General features: G+C 47.7%; 1 protein-coding gene across 1 annotated transcript in view; it reads right to left on the bottom strand.

Moving 5' to 3' along the window:
• The window catches only part of atrn (attractin), a 193302-nt gene that overhangs the window by 7378 nt on the left and 164990 nt on the right, over positions 1-20934 (bottom strand). Inside the window, exons 25-27 of the mRNA XM_084182443.1 lie at positions 20602-20663; positions 14463-14541; positions 13196-13303 (exon numbers count right to left, since the gene is read on the bottom strand). Of these exons, the coding sequence (XP_084038569.1) occupies positions 13196-13303; positions 14463-14541; positions 20602-20663 (249 nt within the window). The remainder of the gene's footprint in view (positions 1-13195; positions 13304-14462; positions 14542-20601; positions 20664-20934) is intronic.

Raw genomic sequence — 20934 nt, 5'->3', positions numbered from 1 at the left:
GCCAAGATGAACGGAAAGGCACTGGAGCGACGAACCGCCCTTGCTGTCTCTGCCTGGCCGGCTCCCCTCTGCCTCTGACCCTGTTACGGGGGCTGAGTCACTGGCTTACTAGTGCTCTTCCATGCCGTCCCTAGAAGGGGTGCATCACTTGAGTGGGTTGAGTCACAGACGTGATCTTCCTGTCCGGTTTTGCGCCCCCACGGGATCGTGTGGTGGAGGAGATCTTCGTGGGCTGGTCAGTCCACCTGGTCGTGCTGCTGCTCCAGTTTCCACTCTTCTGCCTGCGGCTAGGGAACCCTGACCTGTTCACCGGACGTGCTACCTTGTCCCAGACCTGCTGTTTTCAACTCTCTCTCTCTACCGCACCTGCAATTTCAACCTCTAAATGGCCGGCTATGAAAAGCCAAGTGACATTTACTCCTGATGTACTGACCTGTTGCAACCTCTACAACCACTGTGATTATTATTTGACCCTGCTGGTCATCTATGAACGTTTGAACATCTTGAAGAACAATCTGGCCTTAATGGCCATGTACTCTTATAATCTCCACCCGGCACAGCCAGAAGAGGACTGGCCACCCCTCAGAGCCTGATTCCTCTCCACCCAGTACAGCCAGAAGAGGACTGGTCACCCCTCAGAGCCTGGTTCCTCTCTAGGTTTCTTCCTAGGTTCCTGCCTTTCTAGGTAGTTTTTCATAGCCACCGTGCTTCTACATCTCCATTGCTTGATGTTTGGGGTTTTAGGCAGAGTTTCTGTATAGCACTTTGTGACATCTGCTGATGTAAAAAGGTCTTTATAAATACATTTGATTGATTGATTGATTTCACATGACTAGGCAGGGGCCCAACCACTTGGGAGCCAGGCCGACCCACTGGGGAGCCAGGTCCAGCCAATCAGAATCAGTTTTTCCTCAATCAGAATATTTTGGTACCCTTCCCCAGATCTGTGCCTCAACACAATCCTGTCTCGGAGCTCTACGGACAATTCCTTCTACCTCATGGCTTGGTTTTTGCTCTGACATGCACTGTCAACTCTGGGACCTTATATAGACAGGTGTGTGCCTTTCCAAATCATGTCCAATCAATAGAATTTACCACAGGTGGACTCCAATCAAGTTGTAGAAACATCTCAAGGATGCTCAATTTCGAGTCTCATAGCAAAGAGTCTGAATACTTATGTAAATAAGGTATTTCTGTTGACTATTTGTAATAAATGTACAGACATTTCTAAAAACCTGTTTTTGCTTTGTCATTAAGGGGTATTGTGTGTAGAAAAACTATTTAATTCCATTTTAGAATAAGGCTGTAAGGTTTCAAAATGTGTAAAGGTCGAGGGGTCTGAATACTTTCCCAATGCACTGTATATTATACCATAATGTACAGAACAAGGTGTATATTACAGTGGGGGAAAAAAGTATTTAGTCAGCCACCAATTGTGCAAGTTCTCCCACTTAAAAATATGAGAGAGGCCTGTAATTTTCATCATAGGTACACGTCAACTATGACAGACAAATTGAGAAAAAAAAATCCAGAAAATCACATTGTAGGATTTTTAATGAATTTATTTGCAAATTATGGTGGAAAATAAGTATTTGGTCACCTACAAACAAGCAAGATTTCTGGCTCTCACAGACCTGTAACTTCTTCTTTAAGAGGCTCCTCTGTCCTCCACTCGTTACCTGTATTAATGGCACCTGTTTGAACTTGTTATCAGTATAAAAGACACCTGTCCACAACCTCAAACAGTCACACTCCAAACTCCACTATGGCCAAGACCAAAGAGCTGTCAAAGGACACCAGAAACAAAATTGTAGACCTGCACCAGGCTGGGAAGACTGAATCTGCAATAGGTAAGCAGCTTGGTTTGAAGAAATCAACTGTGGGAGCAAATATTAGGAAATGGAAGACATACAAGACCACTGATAATCTCCCTCGATCTGGGGCTCCACTCAAGATCTCACCCCGTGGGGTCAAAATGATCACAAGAACGGTGAGCAAAAATCCCAGAACCACACGGGGGGACATAGTGAATGACCTGCAGAGAGCTGGGACCAAAGTAACAAAGCCTACCATCAGTAACACACTACGCCGCCAGGGACTCAAATCCTGCAGTGCCAGACGTGTCCCCCTGCTTAAGCCAGTACATGTCCAGGCCCGTCTGAAGTTTGCTAGAGTGCATTTGGATGATCCAGAAGAGGATTGGGAGAATGTCATATGGTCAGATGAAACCAAAATAGAACTTTTTGGTAAAAACTCAACTCGTCGTGTTTGGAGGACAAAGAATACTGAGTTGCATCCAAAGAACACCATACCTACTGTGAAGCATAGGGGTGGAAACATCATGCTTTGGGGCTGTTTTTCTGCAAAGGGACCAGGACGACTGATCCGTGTAAAGGAAATAATGAATGGGGCCATGTATCGTGAGATCTTGAGTGAAAACCTCCTTCCATCAGCAAGGGCATTGAAGATGAAACGTGGCTGGGTCTTTCAGCATGACAATGATCCCAAACACACCGCCCGGGCAACGAAGGAGTGGCTTCGTAAGAAGCATTTCAAGGTCCTGGAGTGGCCTAGCCAGTCTCCAGATCTCAACCCCATAGAAAATCTTTGGAGGGAGTTGAAAGTCCATGTTGCCCAGCGACAGCCCCAAAACATCACTGCTCTAGAGGAGATCTGCATGGAGGAATGGGCCAAAATACCAGCAACAGTGTGTGAAAACCTTGTGAAGACTTACAGAAAACGTTTGACCTGTGTCATTGCCAACAAAGGGTATATAACAAAGTATTGAGAAACTTTTGTTATTGACCAAATACTTATTTTCCACCATTATTTGCAAATAAATTCATTAAAAATCCTACAATGTGATTTTCTGGATTTTTTTTTCTCATTTTGTCTGTCATAGTTGACGTGTACCTATGATAAAAATTACAGGCCTCTCTCATCTTTTTAAGTGGGAGAACTTGCACAATTGGTGTTTGACTAAATACTTTTTTTCCCCACTCTATACCGTAATGTACCAGAACAAGGTGTATATTATACCATAATGTACCAGAACAAGGAGTATATTATACCATAATGTACCAGAACAAGGTGTATATTATACCATAATGTACCAGAACAAGGTGTATATTATACCATAATGTCCCAGAACAAGGTGTATATTATACCATAATGTACCAGAACAAGGTGTATATTATACCATAATGTACCAGAACAAGGTGTATATTATACCATAATGTACCAGAACAAGGTGTATATTATACCATAATGTACCAGAACAAGGTGTATATTATACCATAATGTACCAGAACAAGGTGTATATTATACCATAATGTACCAGAACAAGGTGTATATTATACCATAATGTACCAGAACAAGGTGTATATTATACCATAATGTACCAGAACAAGGTGTATATTATACCATAATGTACCAGAACAAGGTGTATATTATACCATAATGTACAGAACAAGGTGTATATTATACCATAATGTACCAGAACAAGGTGTATATTATACCATAATGTACCAGAACAAGGTGTATATTATACCATAATGTACCAGAACAAGGTGTATATTATACCATAATGTACCAGAACAAGGTGTATATTATACCATAATGTACCAGAACAAGGTGTATATTATACCATAATGTACCAGAACAAGGTGTATATTATACCATAATGTACCAGAACAAGGTGTATATTATACCATAATGTACCAGAACAAGGTGTATATTATACCATAATGTACCTGAACAAGGTGTATATTATACCATAATGTACCAGAACAAGGTGTATATTATACCATAATGTACCAGAACAAGGTGTATATTATACCATAATGTACCAGAACAAGGTGTATATTATACCATAATGTACCAGAACAAGGTGTATATTATACCATAATGTACCAGAACAAGGTGTATATTATACCATAATGTACCAGAACAAGGTGTACCATAATACACAACACTGCTCTCTGGAAGAATTAGAAACGTGTTAGATTATACAGACCCCTCTGGGATACCACCAACGATGACCCAGGACTCACAGGGCATAACGGCCTGAGAGGGGTGGACTTAAAGACTATATATGATTAACATACAGGGTTGAACATACTATTGGGTCAAATACAGTAGAAACGGTCAGCTTTTTATTCCACAGCTTTAGGTTGTCAGGAGAAACCTGGACCATGTATCTTCCATTCCTCTTCAGAGCAGATCGTTTAAATAGACACTTTCTCCAATTTATCCCCGCAAGTGCAGTTTGTTAAGGCAAACTAATGGAGAATACTTCATGTATAAATAATATCCAACAGAGTTGGTGAAATTACAAAAATAGAATTTCCATTTAAACCGACTGAATTCCTTCTTCAATTCCATCTAGCCCTCTTCTCTCTCCACTAACCCCATGTCCCTCCTATCAGGGAAGTCCCTCTCTGACATCAATCACTATAAAACAACAGGTTTGTTGATTCCCTGCCTCTTTTCTGTTTTAGCAACGTTAAACAACCTGTGTGTGTGTGTCTTCCTAACAGAACTCCACCTGCACAATAACACCATTTATCTCTGTCAACAGCTACTCCCTCTCTCTCCTCTCCAGGCGGAAATGTTTAAACATTCTTCTAAAATTCTATGACGTATTCCTCCATTCCCCCTGTCTGTTGTTCCCTGTCTGATGTTCACTGAAGGTAGAGACTTTTCTCTGTCTCTTCTGAAGCAATGTTAATTACATTTCTGAACAGATGCCTTTGTTTCAGCTGCACTCTCTCTAGTCTCCCTCTCTCTAGTCTCCCCCTGCCTCCCTCGCTCTAGTCTCCCCCTGCCCCCCTCTCTCTAGTCTCCCCCTGCCTCCCTCTCTCTAGTCTCCCTCTCTCTAGCCTCTCCCCCTGCCTCCCTCCCTCTAGTCTCCCTCTCTCTAGTCTCCCCCTGCCTCCCTCTCTCTAGTCTCCCCCTGCCTCCCTCTCTCTAGTCTCCCCCTGCCTCCCTCTCTCTAGTCTCCCCCTGCCTCCCTCTCTCTAGTCTCCCCCTGCCTCCATCTCTCTAGTCTCCCCTGCCTCCCTCTCTCTAGTCTCCCCCTGCCTCCCTCTCTCTAGTCTCCCCCTGCCTCCATCTCTCTAGTCTCCCTCTGCCTCCCTCTCTCTAGTCTCCCCCTGCCTCCCTCTCTCTAGTCTCCCTCTCTCTAGTCTCCCCCTGCCTCCCTCTCTCTAGTCTCCCTCTCTCTAGTCTCCCCCTGCCTCCCTCTCTCTAGTCTCCCCCTGCCTCCCTCTCTCTAGTCTCCCCCTGCCTCCCTCTCTCTAGTCTCCCCCTGCCTCCATCTCTCTAGTCTCCCCCTGCCTCCCTCTCTCTAGTCTCCCCCTGCCTCCCTCTCTCTAGTCTCCCTCTCTCTAGTCTCCCCTGCCTCCCTCTCTCTAGTCTCCCCCTGCCTCCCTCTCTCTAGTCTCCCCCTGCCTCCCTCTCTCTAGTCTCCCCCTGCCTCCCTCTCTCTAGTCTCCCCCTGCCTCCATCTCTCTAGTCTCCCCCTGCCTCCCTCTCTCTAGTCTCCCCCTGCCTCCCTCTCTCTAGTCTCTCCCTAGTCTCCCTCTGTCTAGTCTCCCTCTCTCTAGTCTCCCCTCCCTCCCTCTCTCTAGTCTCCCCCTGCCTCCATCTCTCTAGTCTCCCTCTGCCTCCATCTCTCTAGTCTCCCTCTCTCTAGTCTCCCCCTGCCTCCCTCTCTCTAGTCTCCCTCTCTCTAGTCTCCCCCTGCCTCCCTCTCTCTAGTCTCCCTCTCTCTAGTCTCCCCCTGCCTCCCTCTCTCTAGTCTCCCTCTCTCTAGTCTCCCCCTGCCTCCCTCTCTCTAGTCTCCCTCTCTCTAGTCTCCCCCTGCCTCCCTCTCTCTAGTCTCCCCCTGCCTCCCTCTCTCTAGTCTCCCCCTGCCTCCCTCTCTCTAGTCTCCCTCTCTCTAGTCTCCCCCTGCCTCCCTCTCTCTAGTCTCCCCCTGCCTCCCTCTCTCTAGTCTCCCCTGCCTCCCTCTCTCTAGTCTCCCCCTGCCTCCCTCTCTCTAGTCTCCCTCTCTCTAGTCTCCCCCTGTCTCCATCTCTCTAGTCTCCCCCTGCCTCCCTCTCTCTAGTCTCCCCCTGCCTCCCTCTCTCTAGTCTCCCTCTCTCTAGTCTCCCCCTGTCTCCATCTCTCTAGTCTCCCCCTGTCTCCATCTCTCTAGTCTCCCCCTGCCTCCCTCTCTCTAGTCTCCCCCTGCCTCCCTCTCTCTAGTCTCCCCCTGCCTCCCTCTCTCTAGTCTCCCCCTGTCTCCATCTCTCTAGTCTCCCCCTGCCTCCCTCTCTCTAGTCTCCCCCTGCCTCCCTCTCTCTAGTCTCCCCCTGCCCCCCTCTCTCTAGTCTCCCCTGCCTCCCTCTCTCTAGTCTCCCTCTGCCTCCATCTCTCTAGTCTCCCCCTGCCTCCCTCTCTCTAGTCTCCCCCTGCCTCCCTCTCTCTAGTCTCCCCCTGCCTCCCTCTCTCTAGTCTCCCCTGCCTCCCTCTCTCTAGTCTCCCCCTGCCTCCCTCTCTCTAGTCTCCCCCTGCCTCCCTCTCTCTAGTCTCCCCCTGCCTCCCTCTCTCTAGTCTCCCCCTGCCTCCCTCTCTCTAGTCTCCCCCTGCCCCCCTCTCCCTAGTCTCCCTCTCTCTAGTCTCCCCCTGCCCCCCTCTCCCTAGTCTCCCTCTCTCTAGTCTCCCCCTGCCTCCATCTCTCTAGCCTCTCCCTGCCTCCCTCTCTCTAGTCTCCCCTGCCTCCCTCTCTCTAGTCTCCCTCTCTCTAGTCTCCCCCTGTCTCCCTCTCTCTAGTCTCCCCCTGCCTCCCTCTCTCTAGTCTCCCTCTGCCTCCATCTCTCTAGTCTCCCCCTGCCTCCCTCTCTCTAGCCTCTCCCTGCCTCCCTCTCTCTAGTCTCCCTCTCTCTAGTCTCCCCCTGCCTCCCTCTCTCTAGTCTCCCCCTGCCTCCCTCTCTCTAGTCTCCCCCTGCCCCCCTCTCCCTAGTCTCCCTCTCTCTAGTCTCCCCCTGCCTCCCTCTCTCTAGTCTCCCCCTGCCTCCATCTCTCTAGCCTCTCCCTGCCTCCCTCTCTCTAGTCTCCCCTGCCTCCCTCTCTCTAGTCTCCCTCTCTCTAGTCTCCCCCTGTCTCCCTCTCTCTAGCCTCTCCCTGCCTCCCTCTCCCTAGCCTCCCTCTCTCTAGTCTCCCCCTGCCCCCCTCTCTCTAGTCTCCCTCTCTCTAGTCTCCCCCTGCCTCCCTCTCTCTAGTCTCCCTCTCTCTAGTCTCCCCCTGCCTCCCTCTCCCTAGCCTCCCTCTCTCTAGTCTCCCCCTGCCCCCCTCTCTCTAGTCTCCCCCTGCCCCCCTCTCTCTAGTCTCCCCTGCCTCCATCTCTCTAGTCTCCCCCTGCCTCCCTCTCTCTAGTCTCCCCCTGCCTCCCTCTCTCTAGTCTCCCCCTGCCTCCCTCTCTCTAGTCTCCCCCTGCCTCCCTCTCTCTAGTCTCCCCCTGCCTCCCTCTCTCTAGTCTCCCCCTGCCTCCATCTCTCTAGTCTCCCCCTGCCTCCATCTCTCTAGTCTCCCCCTGCCTCCCTCTCTCTAGTCTCTCCCTGTCTCCATCTCTCTAGTCTCCCCCTGCCTCCCTCTCTCTAGTCTCCCCCTGTCTCCCTCTCTCTAGTCTCCCTCTCTCTAGCCTCTCCCTGCCTCCCTCCCTCTCTCTAGTCTCCCCCTGCCTCCCTGCCTCCCTCCCTCTCTAGTCTCCCCCTGCCTCCCTCCCTCTCTCTAGTCTCCCCCTGCCTCCCTCCCTCTCTCTAGTCTCCCCCTGCCTCCCTCTCTCTAGTCTCCCCCTGCCTCCCTCTCTCTAGCCTCCCCCTACCTCCCTCTCTCTAGTCTCCCCCTGCCTCCCTCCCTCTCTAGTCTCCCCCTGCCTCCCTCCCTCTCTCTAGTCTCCCCCTGCCTCCCTCTCTCTAGTCTCCCCCTGCCTCCATCTCTCTAGTCTCCCCCTGCCTCCCAAAACGCAAGAGTAGAGAGTGTCAATTCAAATACACTGCGTAGCGTATGCCAACTTAATGTCATGAGAATCCATAATAAACAGTTGTATTTGTTATGTTGCCCTTGTGAATTATTGTTGTGTTCCTTTTGCCTCACCTTACACAGTGCATTCGGAAAGTATTCTGACCCTTTGACTTTTTCCACATTTTGTTACGTTACAGCCTTTTTCTAAAAAGGATTAAACTAGTTATTTTCCTCATCAATCTACACACAATACCCCATAATGACAAAGCAAAACGGGTTTTGAGAAATGTAAAATACAGAAATACCTTATTTACATAAGTATTGAAACCCTTTGCTATGAGACTCAAAATTGAGCTCAGGTGCATCCTGTTTCCATTGATCATCCTTGAGATGTTTCTACAACTTAATTGGAGTCCACCTGTGTTAAATTCTATTGATTGGACATGATTTGGAAAGGCACACAGCTGTCTATGTAAGGTCCCACAGTTGACAGTGCATGTCAGAGCAAAAACCAAGCCATGGGGTCGAAGGAATTGTCTGTAGAGCTCCGAGACAGGATTGTGTCAATGCACAGATCTGGCGAAGGGTTCCAAAACATTTCTGCAGCATTGAAGGTCGTGGTCCTCTGTAGCTCAGCTGGTAGAGCACGGTGCTTGTAACGCCAAGGTAGTGGGTTCGATCCCCGGGACCACCCATACACAAAAATGTATGCACGCATGACTGTAAGTCGCTTTGGATAAAAGCGTCTGCTAAATGGCATATTATTTTTTATTTTTAAGGTCCCCAAGAACACAGTGGCCTCCATCATTCTTAAATGGAAGAAGTTTGGAACCACCAAGACTCTTCCTAGAGCTGGCCGCCCGGCCAATCTGAGCAATCGAGGGAGAAGGGCCTTGGTCAGGGAGGTGACCAAGAACCCGATGGTCACTCTGACAGAGCTCCAGAGTTCCTCTGTGGAGATGGGACAACCTTCCAGAAGGACAACCATCTCTGCAGCACTCCACTGTACTCTACATCCTACAGGTAGCCTAGTATGAGTCTCAGACAGGGCTGTTGTGGTGACCGTATTTCCGCCACACCGGCGGTAATGAGTCATGGAGGCAGTCAAATTCCACTTGACCGTTTAGTCACGGTAATTAGGCTTCTCCAAGCTCGGATGCTGCTGATGGTCATTAGTAGCCTACCAAACTTGCTAACTGCCTGGTACTCAGCACTCTACTGTCCCTCTAATCACTCTAACATCAATGCAAATCTAATCGAAAATCTAATCAAACACTTCATGAGAGCTAATGAGCTCATGTTGCGCAACATTTCTATAGGCTATGCAATTGCGTGAGAAAACAGTGTGATGGCCTCTACTAAAAAGAGGAGGATCCATCAGCTTTCTATAGGCTAGGCCTACTATATTTATTTCTCAACTATCCTAATATTAAGCACATTGCTTATCTTTACAACAGGATTATAGCAGTCATAGGTCTGGTGAGCTCCATAGTCCAGTCATAGGTACCCTGGTGAGGTCCATAGTCCAGTCATAGGTATCCTGGTGAGGTCCATAGGGCAGTCATAGGTATCCTGGTGAGGTCCATAGGGCAGTCATAGGTATCCTGGTGAGGTCCATAGTCCAGTCATAGGTACCCTGGTGAGGTCCATAGTCCAGTCATAGGTACCCTGGTGAGGTCCATAGTCCAGTCATAGGTACCCTGGTGAGGCCCCATAGTGCAGTCATAGGTACCCTGGTGAGGTCCATAGGGCAGTCATAGGTACCCTGGTGAGGTCCATAGTCCAGTCATAGGTACCCTGGTGAGGTCCGTAGTCCAGTCATAGGTACCCTGGTGAGGTCCATAGTCCAGTCATAGGTACCCTGGTGAGGCCCCATAGTGCAGTCATAGGTACCCTGGTGAGGTCCATAGGGCAGTCATAGGTACCCTGGTGAGGTCCATAGGGCAGTCATAGGTACCCTGGTGAGGCCCCATAGTGCAGTCATAGGTACCCTGGTGAGGTCCATAGGGCAGTCATAGGTACCCTGGTGAGGTCCATAGGGCAGTCATAGGTACCCTGGTGAGGTCCATAGTCCAGTCATAGGTACCCTGGTGAGGTCCATAGGGCAGTCATAGGTACCCTGGTGAGGTCCATAGGGCAGTCATAGGTACCCTGGTGAGGTCCATAGTCCAGTCATAGGTACCCTGGTGAGGTCCATAGTCCAGTCATAGGTACCCTGGTGAGGCCCATAGTCCAGTCATAGGTACCCTGGTGAGGTCCATAGTGCTGTCATAGGTACCCTGGTGAGGCCCCATAGTGCAGTCATAGGTACCCTGGTGAGGTCCATAGGGCAGTCATAGGTACCCTGACTCCAGCCACCCTAGTCAGACTGTTCTCTCTGCTACCACACGGCAAGCGGTACCGGAGCACCAAGTCTAGGTCCAAAAGGCTCCTTAACAGCTTCTACCCCCAAGCCATAAGACTCCTGAACAGCTAATCATGACTACCCAGACTATTTACATTGTGCCCCCCCCTTTTACACTGCTGCTACTCTCTGTTCATTATCTATGCATAGTCACTTTAATAACTCTACCTACATGTACCTATTACCTCAATTATCTCGACTAACCGGTGCCCCTGCACATTGACTCTGTACCGGTACCCCGTTTATAGCCTCGCTACCGTTATTCTTACTGTTATTTTACTGTTATTTTTACTGTTATTTTACTTAACACTTATTTCTCTTAAAACTGCATTGCTGGTTAGGGTCTTGTCAGTAAGCATTTCACTGTGAGGTCCACACCTGTTGTTTTTGGCGCATGTGACAAATAGAGTTTGATTTGATCTTGTCCCACTAAGACCACTACACCCTTCCCTTCTGCAGGACCCTGTGGGTTAACCCTACCCCTTCCCTTCTGCAGGTCCCTGTGGGTTAACCCTACCCCTTCCCTTCTGCAGGACCCTGTGGGTTAACCCTACCCCTTCCCTTCCCTTCTGCAGGACCCTGTGGGTTAACCCTACCCCTTCCCTTCTGCAGGACCCTGTGGGTTGACCCTGTGGGTTAACCCTACCCCTTCCCTTCCCTTCTGCAGGACCCTGTGGGTTAACCCTACCCCTTCCCTTCTGCAGGTCCCTGTGGGTTAACCCTACCCCTTCCCATCTGCAGGTCCCTGTGGGTTAACCCTACCCCTTCCCTTCCCTTCTGCAGGACCCTGTGGGTTAACCCTACCCCTTCCCTTCTGCAGGTCCCTGTGGGTTAACCCTACCCCTTCCCTTCTGCAGGTCCCTGTGGGTTAACCCTACCCCTTCCCTTCTGCAGGACCCTGTGGGTTAACCCTACCCCTTCCCTTCCCTTCTGCAGGACCCTGTGGGTTAACCCTACCCCTTCCCTTCTGCAGGTCCCTGTGGGTTAACCCTACCCCTTCCCTTCTGCGGGTCCCTGTGGGTTAACCCTACCCCTTCCCTTCTGCGGGTCCCTGTGGGTTAACCCTACCCCTTCCCTTCTGCAGGTCCCTGTGGGTTAACCCTACCCCTTCCCTTCTGCAGGTCCCTGTGGGTTAACCCTACCCCTTCCTTTCTGCAGGTCCCTGTGGGTTAACCCTACCCCTTCCCTTCCCTTCTGCAGGACCCTGTGGGTTAACCCTACCCCTTCCCTTCTGCAGGTCCCTGTGGGTTAACCCTACCCCTTCCCTTCTGCAGGACCCTGTGGGTTAACCCTACCCCTTCCCTTCCCTTCTGCAGGACCCTGTGGGTTAACCCTACCCCTTCCCTTCTGCAGGTCCCTGTGGGTTAACCCTACCCCTTCCCTTCTGCGGGTCCCTGTGGGTTAACCCTACCCCTTCCCTTCTGCGGGTCCCTGTGGGTTAACCCTACCCCTTCCCTTCTGCAGGTCCCTGTGGGTTAACCCTACCCCTTCCCTTCTGCAGGTCCCTGTGGGTTAACCCTACCCCTTCCTTTCTGCAGGTCCCTGTGGGTTAACCCTACCCCTTCCCTTCTGCACTGGAAACAGGAACCTCATGGTGTGTGTGTTCCCCCTTCCCTTCTACTTATTATACTGTCAAGAAACCATCTGTTGATCAGCAACTGCTTGCTGAGGTTACGGACAAGGTTAGGTTTAACATAAGGGTTAAGTTTAGGGTAGTGGATTTTGTATATATTGTAATAGTGGTAAGAGCTGGTCGTGTATATATTGTAATAGTGGTAAGAGCTGGTCGTGTATATATTGTAATAGTGGTAAGAGCTGGTCGTGTATATATTGTAATAGTGGTGAGAGCTGGTCGTGTATATATTGTAATAGTGGTAAGAGCTGGTCGTGTATATATTGTAATAGTGGTAAGAGCTGGTCGTGTATATATTGTAATAGTGGTAAGAGCTGGTCGTGTATATATTGTAATAGTGGTAAGAGCTGGTCGTGTATATATTGTAATAGTGGTAAGAGCTGATCGTGTATATATTGTAATAGTGGTAAGAGCTGGTCGTGTATATATTGTAATAGTGGTAAGAGCTGGTCGTGTATATATTGTAATAGTGGTAAGAGCTGGTCGTGTATATATTGTAATAGTGGTAAGAGCTGGTCGTGTATATATTGTAATAGTGGTAAGAGCTGGTCGTGTATATATTGTAATAGTGGTAAGAGCTGGTCGTGTATATATTGTAATAGTGGTGAGAGCTGGTCGTGTATATATTGTAATAGTGGTAAGAGCTGATCGTGTATATATTGTAATAGTGGTAAGAGCTGGTCGTGTATATATTGTAATAGTGGTAAGAGCTGGTCGTGTATATATTGTAATAGTGGTAAGAGCTGGTCGTGTATATATTGTAATAGTGGTAAGAGCTGGTCGTGTATATATTGTAATAGTGGTAAGAGCTGGTCGTGTATATATTGTAATAGTGGTAAGAGCTGGTCGTGTATATATTGTAATAGTGGTAAGAGCTGGTCGTGTATATATTGTAATAGTGGTAAGAGCTGGTCGTGAGGCCTGACATCTTCGTCGGCACCAGTAGCGTTGTTCGTTGAAATGTTGACAGTTATTGAACATCTACAAATCATCTACTTGGAACTATCCAAATAAAGTGTTTCCGATAGGAATACTCAACACTTTTCACCAAGAACATTAACGGCAGAGAGAGAGAAACTGATGATGATGACACCACAGATCTGAGGACAAGCGGCTAGGGGGAAGGGGATTGGCTGACAGGTCACACTCACCTTCACGTTTCCACCAATCAGGTCCGGCGGCTCCTCGTCCGTTTCCAAGGCAACGTTGATGGTGGCGAACGGCCGGCTAGCCATCTGCTGCATCTCACGGAGTAGTTGCTGTGAGGAAGAGGAGGAGGAGGAAGGTCAGTGTTGAGGAAGAACGAGAGGACAGTACATTTTGTCACACTCAAAAAACACATTGTGCATCCGAATTCCCTATATAGTGGATATATAGTATATATAGTGGACATATAGTATATATAGTGGATATATAGTATATATAGTGGACATATAGTATATATAGTGGACATATAGTATATATAGTGGATATATAGTATATATAGTGGACATATAGTATATATAGTGGATATATAGTATATATAGTGGATATATAGTATATATAGTGGATATAGTGGACATATAGTGGACATATAGTATATATAGTGTGTATGTATATATATATATATATATATATATATATATATATATATATATATATATATATATATATAGTGGACATATAGTATATATATATATATAGTATATATAGTGGATATATAGTATATATATATAGTATATATAGTGGACATATAGTATATATATATATAGTATATATAGTGGATATATAGTATATATATATATATAGTGGATATATAGTGGATATATAGTATATATATAGTGAATATATAGTATATATAGTGGATATATAGTATATATATAGTGCACTACATAGGGAATAGGGTGTCACTTGGGACTCAACCCCAGTAAGGCTTTAAATAGAACAGACATATTTCCAACATCTAGAAACCTGCACAAGACAGAAATACTCAGAATATTAATCATATTATTCCAGGTGGTTTCAAATAGAACCATCTGGAAGTGAGCCGTCTGTCTCACACACACCCCAGACCACCCTATACCACCCAGCCCCACACCACACCCTACCCTACCCTACCCCACCCCACCCTACCCTACCCCACCCCAGAGATTTACCATAATGCTACTAGTAGTAGTAGTTTAAAGGAGAATTTTTAAAAAACAGCGTTGCAAATTAATGTTTAAACGTATAGTTCTATTTACTGTTATCGCATTAATTCAGTCAATTTATCGCGATATGGATTTTTGTATATGTCGCCCTTCTCTACACGCGCGTTGAATATTGAAATTCAAAAAGACGTTAATGCATCCTCAACTTGGCAACCAGACTTCCTGAGGTAACTGCAGCAGAACAGACCACTCCGGTACAGGCGTTATCCAGGGGTTGGTAACGACTCACCTCTCGTCGCCGTGACGCCCAGCAGCTCTGTTTGATCTTCCAGACGACTGCCGCCACCAGGAGGAGGGACAGGAAGCAGCTGGGAGGAGACAGGAAGAGGAGGAGTTAGAGACAGGAAGAAGAGTTAGACAGGAAGCAGCTGGGAGAAGACAGGAAGCGGAGGAGTTCGAGATAGGCGTCTTTACTGGTCTCTCTTTCCTCTCCTTCCCCCTCTGGGAAAGACCGGGGTCAGGGGTCAAGGGTCAGCCACAGGTGATTTTATTTGGACCCCGAAAGTTTTTTGCAAAAAAAAACAAAAAAAAACAAAAAAAGACTACACTCATTGAATTCATCTAAAAATGAGTTTTATTTAAGATTTCTGTTCACCATGTAGTCCCACGAATAAAAAAAATAGACATAGTGTCTTCTGAAAGTATTCATACCCCTTGACTTATTCCACATTTTGTTGTTACAGCCTGAATTCAACATGGATTCAATAATCTGATTTACATAAGGATTCAATATAACTATTTTGTCACCCATCTACCATACCCCATAACGACGAAGTGAAAACCTGTTTTTAGAAAGTTTAGCAAATGTATTGAAAATGAAATACAGAAATATCTCATTTAAATAAGAATTCACACCCAAGTCAATACTTTGATGAAGCAACTTTGGCAGCGATTGCAGCTGTGAGTCTTTCTGGGTGAGTCTCTAAGAGCTTTCCACACCTGGATTGTGCAACATTTGCCCTTTATTATTTTCACAACTCTTCAAGCTCTGTCAAATTGGTTGTTGATCATTGCTAGACAACCACTTTCAGGTCTTGCCATAGATTTTCAAGTAGATTTCAGTCAAAACTAACTCGGCCACAAAGGAACATTCACTGTCTTCTTGGTAAGCACATCCAGTGTAGATTTGGCCTTGTGTTTTAGGTTATTGTCCTGTGAAAGGTGAATTCATCTCCCAGTGTCTGGTGGAAAGCAGACTGAACCAGGTTTTCCTCTAGGATTTTGCCTGTGCTTAGCTCCATTCCGTTTATTTTTTATCCTGAAAAACTCCCCAGTCCTTAACGATTACAAGCATACCCATAACATGATGCAGACACCACTATGCTTTAAAATATGGAGAGCGGTACTCAGTAATGTGTTGTATTGGATTTGCAGCAAACATAACACTTTTTTTGTGCCTTGTTGTAAACAGGATGCATGTTTTGGAATATTTTTATTCTGTACAGGCTTCCTTCTTTTCACTCTGTCATTTAGGTTAGTATTGTGGAGTAACTACAATGTTGTTGATCCATCCTCAGTTTTCTCCTATCACAGCCATTAAACTCTGTAACTGTTTTAAAGTCACCATTCGCCTCATGGTGAAATCCCTGAGCTGTTTCCTTCCTCTCCAGCAACTGAGTTAGGAAGGACGCCTGTATCTTTGTAGTGACTGGGTGTATTGATACACCATCCAAAGTGTCATTAATAACTTCACCATGCTCAAAGGGATATTCGGTGTCTACTTTAGTGTCTACTTTTTACCCCATCTACCAATCGGTGCCCTTCTTTGTGAGGCATTGGAAAACCTCCCTGGTCTTTGTGCTTGAAACTGTGTTAGAAATTCACTGCTTGACTGAGGGACCTTACAGATAATTGTATGTGTGGGGTACAGAGATGTGGTAGTCATTCAAAAATACATGCAACTTCTTATGTTACTTGTCAAGCAAACTCCTTTCAGCTTTAGATATTTTATTAATTCGTTTAAAAAAATTGAAACTCATAATTCCACTTTGAGATTATGGGGTATTGAAAATGTATGCACTAAAATGAGTAATTGTAAAAATGTACTGTGTGTAGGCCAGTCCACTATTTATTCAATTTAAAATTCAGACTAACACTTTCTGGAGGCACTGTATGTGATCGTGTCTCAACGTAATCAAGGTATGAAATTATTGTTATATTCATATACAATCTCTTTTGGGCTCAGTTGTGGTCAATTTGCAGTGTACAAATTATTATAATTATGTTCCGGCGCCCCTACCATCCACCATCAGCCATTGGCTGAATCTATTTGCCTTCCCCTGCCCTCAGAGAACATAATCTCCCCTCTCACATCACCTTTACCCATCCAACCCCACTTACTACAGGTGAGGAAGAGGAGAGGGGGAGAGAAGAGGAAGAGACGAGGGGGAGAGAAGAGGGAGAGAGAAGAGGGAGTGAGAAGAGGGAGAGAGAAGAGGGAGAGAGAAGAGGGAGAGAGAAGAGGGAGAGGAGATGGGGAGAGAGGAGGGAGAGAAGAGGGAGAGAAGAGGAGATGGGGAGAGAGAAGAGGGAGAGGAGACGGGGAGAGAAGAGGGAGAGGAGACGGGGAGAGAAGAGGAGATGGGGAGAGAAGAGGGAGAGGAGACGGGGAGAGAGAAGAGGGAGAGGAGAGGGGGAGAGACAAGGGGGAGAGAAGAGGAGATGGGGAGAGAAGAGGGAGAGGAGACGGGGAGAGAGAAGAGGGAGAGGAGAGGGGGAGAGACAAGGGGGAGAGAAGAGGAGATGGGGAGAGGAGAGGGGGAGAGACAAGGGGGAGAGAAGAGGAGATGGGGAGAGGAGAGGGGGAGAGACAAGGGGGAGAGAAGAGGAGATGGGGAGAGAAGAGGGAGAGGAGACGGGGAGAGAAGAGGGAGAGGAAACGGGGAGAGAAGAGGGAGAGGAGACGGGGAGAGAGGAGGGAGAGAAGAGGGAGAGAAGAGGGAGAGAGAAGAGGGAGAGAGAAGAGGGAGAGAGAAGAGGGAGAGGAGACGGGGAGAGAAGAGGGAGAGGAGAGGAGATGGGGAGAGAAGAGGGAGAGGAGACGGGGAGAGAAGAGGGAGAGGAGACGGGGAGAGAGGAGGGAGAGGAGACGGGGAGAGAAGAGGGAGAGGAGACGGGGAGAGAAGACGGGGAGAGAAGAGGGAGAGGAGACGGGGAGAGAGGAGGGAGAGAAGAGGGTGAGAAGAGGGAGAGAAGAGGGAGAGAAGAGGGAGAGAGAAGAGGGAGAGAGAAGAGGGAGAGAAGAGGGAGAGAAGAGGGAGAGGAGATGGGGAGAGAAGAGGGAGAGGAGACGGGGAGAGAGAAGAGGGAGAGGAGAGGGGGAGAGACAAGGGGGAGAGAAGAGGAGATGGGGAGAGAAGAGGGAGAGGAGACGGGGAGAGAGAAGGGAGAGAAGAGGGAGAGAAGAGGAGATGGGGAGAGAAGAGGGAGAGGAGACGGGGAGAGAGGAGGGAGAGAAGAGGGAGAGGAGACGGGGAGAGAAGAGGGAGAGGAGACGGGGAGAGAGAAGAGGGGGAGAGACAAGGGGGAGAGAAGAGGAGATGTGGAGAGAAGAGGGAGAGGAGACGGGGAGAGAGAAGGGAGAGAAGAGGGAGAGAAGAGGAGATGGGGAGAGAAGAGGGAGAGGAGACGGGGAGAGAGGAGGGAGAGAAGAGGGAGAGGAGACGGGGAGAGAAGAGGGAGAGGAGTCGGGGAGAGAAGAGGGAGAGGAGTCGGGGAGAGAAGAGGGAGAGGAGTCGGGGAGAGAAGAGGGAGAGGGGACGGGGAGAGAAGAGGGAGAGAAGAGGGAGAGGAGAGGAGACGGGGAGAGAAGAGGGAGAGGAGAGGGGGAGAGAAGAGGGAGAGGAGAGGGGGAGAGAAGAGGGAGAGGAGAGGGGGAGAGAAGAGGGAGAGGAGAGGGGGAGAGAGGAGGGAGATGGGGAGAGAAGAGGGAGAGAAGAGGAGATGGGGAGAGAAGAGGGAGAGGAGAGGAGATGGGGAGAGAAGAGGGAGAGGAGAGGAGATGGGGAGAGGAGAGGGAGAGAAGAGGAGATGGGGAGAGAAGAGGGAGAGAGGAGGGAGATGGGGAGAGAAGAGGGAGAGAAGAGGAGATGGGGAGAGAAGAGGGAGAGGAGAGGAGATGGGGAGAGGAGAGGGAGAGAAGAGGAGATGGGGAGAGAAGAGGGAGAGAGGAGGGAGATGGGGAGAGAAGAGGGAGAGAAGAGGAGATGGGGAGAGAAGAGGGAGAGAAGAGGAGATGGGGAGAGAAGAGGGAGAGAAGAGGAGATGGGGAGAGAAGAGGGAGAGGAGACGGGGAGAGAAGAGGGACACCAGTGTCTACATATGTGAAAACAGCATGTTCCTATGAACAGTGGTTAAAAAAATGAAATGCTTCTCTGTGACATCACAGAAACTAGTATTGACAGAAACTCGCTGCAGGTTTTGACAGTAGAAAGGCCTCTTTAGTGTCCTAAGTTTTCATAACTGTGACCTTAATTGCCTCCCGTCTGTAAGCTGTTAGTGTCTTAACGACCGTTCCACAGGTGCATGTTCATTAATTGTTTATGGTTCATTGAACAAGCATTGGAAACAGTGTTTAAACCCTTTACAATTAAGATCTGTGAAGTTATTTGGATTTTTACAAATTATCTTTGAAAGACAGGGTCCTGAAAAAGGGACGTTTCTTTTTTTGCTGAGTTTATATAGACACCGTATTGTGCTGGAGATAATGAGGTTTAAAAAGTGGTGGAATTGCCCTTTAAGGCTCGATTCTGTCGACATAGGCTACTTGTTCACATGGTCGTGATGAAAGGCCAGCGACATAGGCTACTCGTTCACATGGTCGTGATGAAAGGCCAGCGACATAGGCTACTCGTTCACATGGTCGTGATGAAAGGCCAGCGACATAGGCTACTCGTTCACATGGTCGTGATGAAAGGCCAGCGACATAGGCTACTCGTTCACATGGTCGTGATGAAAGGCCAGCGACATAGGCTACTCGTTCACATGGTCGTGATGAAAGGCCAGCGACATAGGCTACTCGTTCACATGGTCGTGATGAAAGGCCAGCGACATAGGCTACTCGTTCACATGGTCGTGATGAAAGGCCAGCGACATAGGCTACTCGTTCACATGGTCGTGATGAAAGGCCAGTGACATAGGCTACTCGTTCACATGGTCGTGATGAAAGGCCAGCGACATAGGCTACTCGTTCACATGGTCGTGATGAAAGGCCAGTGCCTGTTGAGCACTGCACATCACCACCTTGCAATCTGGCAGAATTTGAAACCATAAATTGTTTGAAACCTGGACGTTTTACTTCATATTAATGATAAATGTCTTACCTGCTTCAAAGTAGGGAAGAAAATACGACCATAGAAACATTGAGGGAATTACTTCATAAACACTTCCTCATATGCCATTGAAACCCGCATTTCTCTTCTGCTCTCTTGGGTTTCCAAATCAACTTTTCTTTCAGCAGCCAAAGGCCCATTCCTAGTCATATTAGCAACCCGTGCTAGTTGTTGCATCTTTAGATCTCCCCTCTTTCTAATTGTTTAACAGATAGTTATTTCCATCTCTGTCATGAAACCGCTGGCATGTGTGGTGCGCATTAGAACAGTGTTTTCCCACTACTTGCATTTTGGAACATTTGTGCGTACTGCCGTGCGCGTCGCTGCGCTAATAATGGGAAGAAATAATAGTTTATCAACATTTTAAGCTAAACGTTCTGATCTGTTCCATCACTCTCGTTGTGTTTATAGTCTATGCTGCAGCAAATGTACCTGTCACAGGAAAAAAACATACCAGCTGATGAGATGATACATCCATACTGAGATGATATTTTTCCCCACATGGGACCAAAGATATGCTTTGGGGACACCCCCGCGCTCTGTGGTGATTTGCTAGTGTCATACGAGGTTGAACCAACAAGACCGGACGAGACCTGAGAGAATTTCAACCAACACACTGCCGGCAACCTCCGAACTGAATTCACATATAAGCATAGGTACTTAACTCTTCTGAGTCGGCCAGGTATAAATTGACCTTAAGACACAATTAAACACTGTCTCTCTAGCACACGTGTGACTTCCAGGCACCACACACCCTCTATATTGCTGGTGTTGGTCTGTTCCGAGATCGATAACACATTACAGCACTCTACCAACAACCCCCACACCATGATGTTCCTGTTTCCTGTTTACCCTCAGGTAGGCCACCCAGAGTTTGGCTATCCATCACCATGGCTACACACAGAGTGGTGTTAGGCTGTAGGTATCCATAGTAACAGAGAGAGGAAGAGGAGGAGGATGAAGAGGAGGAGGAGGATGAAGAGGAGGAGGATGAGGAGAAGAGGATGATGAACAGGAGGAAGAAGAGGAGGCGCTCACCTGAAGAATGTGACGAAGAACTGCACCAGATCCATGAAGTTACTGTGCTGAGAGAAGGCAATCTGAGGAGAGAGAAACAGACAGGTTAACAGACAGGTTAACAGACAGAAAGGTAATCTGAGGAGAGGAGAGACAAGTAAACAGATAGACATGTTAACAGACAGGTTAACAGACAGAGAGAAAGACAGACATACAGGTTAACAGAGATGGGTTAACAGACATACAGGTTAACAGAGATGGGTTAACAGACATACAGGTTAACAGACATACAGGTTAACAGACAGAGAGAAAGACAGACATACAGGTTAACAGAGATGGGTTAACAGACATACA

The sequence above is a fragment of the Coregonus lavaretus genome, assembly GCF_964263955.1.
Source record: "Coregonus lavaretus genome assembly, chromosome: 18".
Classification (NCBI taxonomy): domain Eukaryota; kingdom Metazoa; phylum Chordata; class Actinopteri; order Salmoniformes; family Salmonidae; genus Coregonus; species Coregonus lavaretus.
Note: the sequence above shows the minus strand (reverse complement) of the source record. Positions and strands in the feature narration are given on the sequence as shown.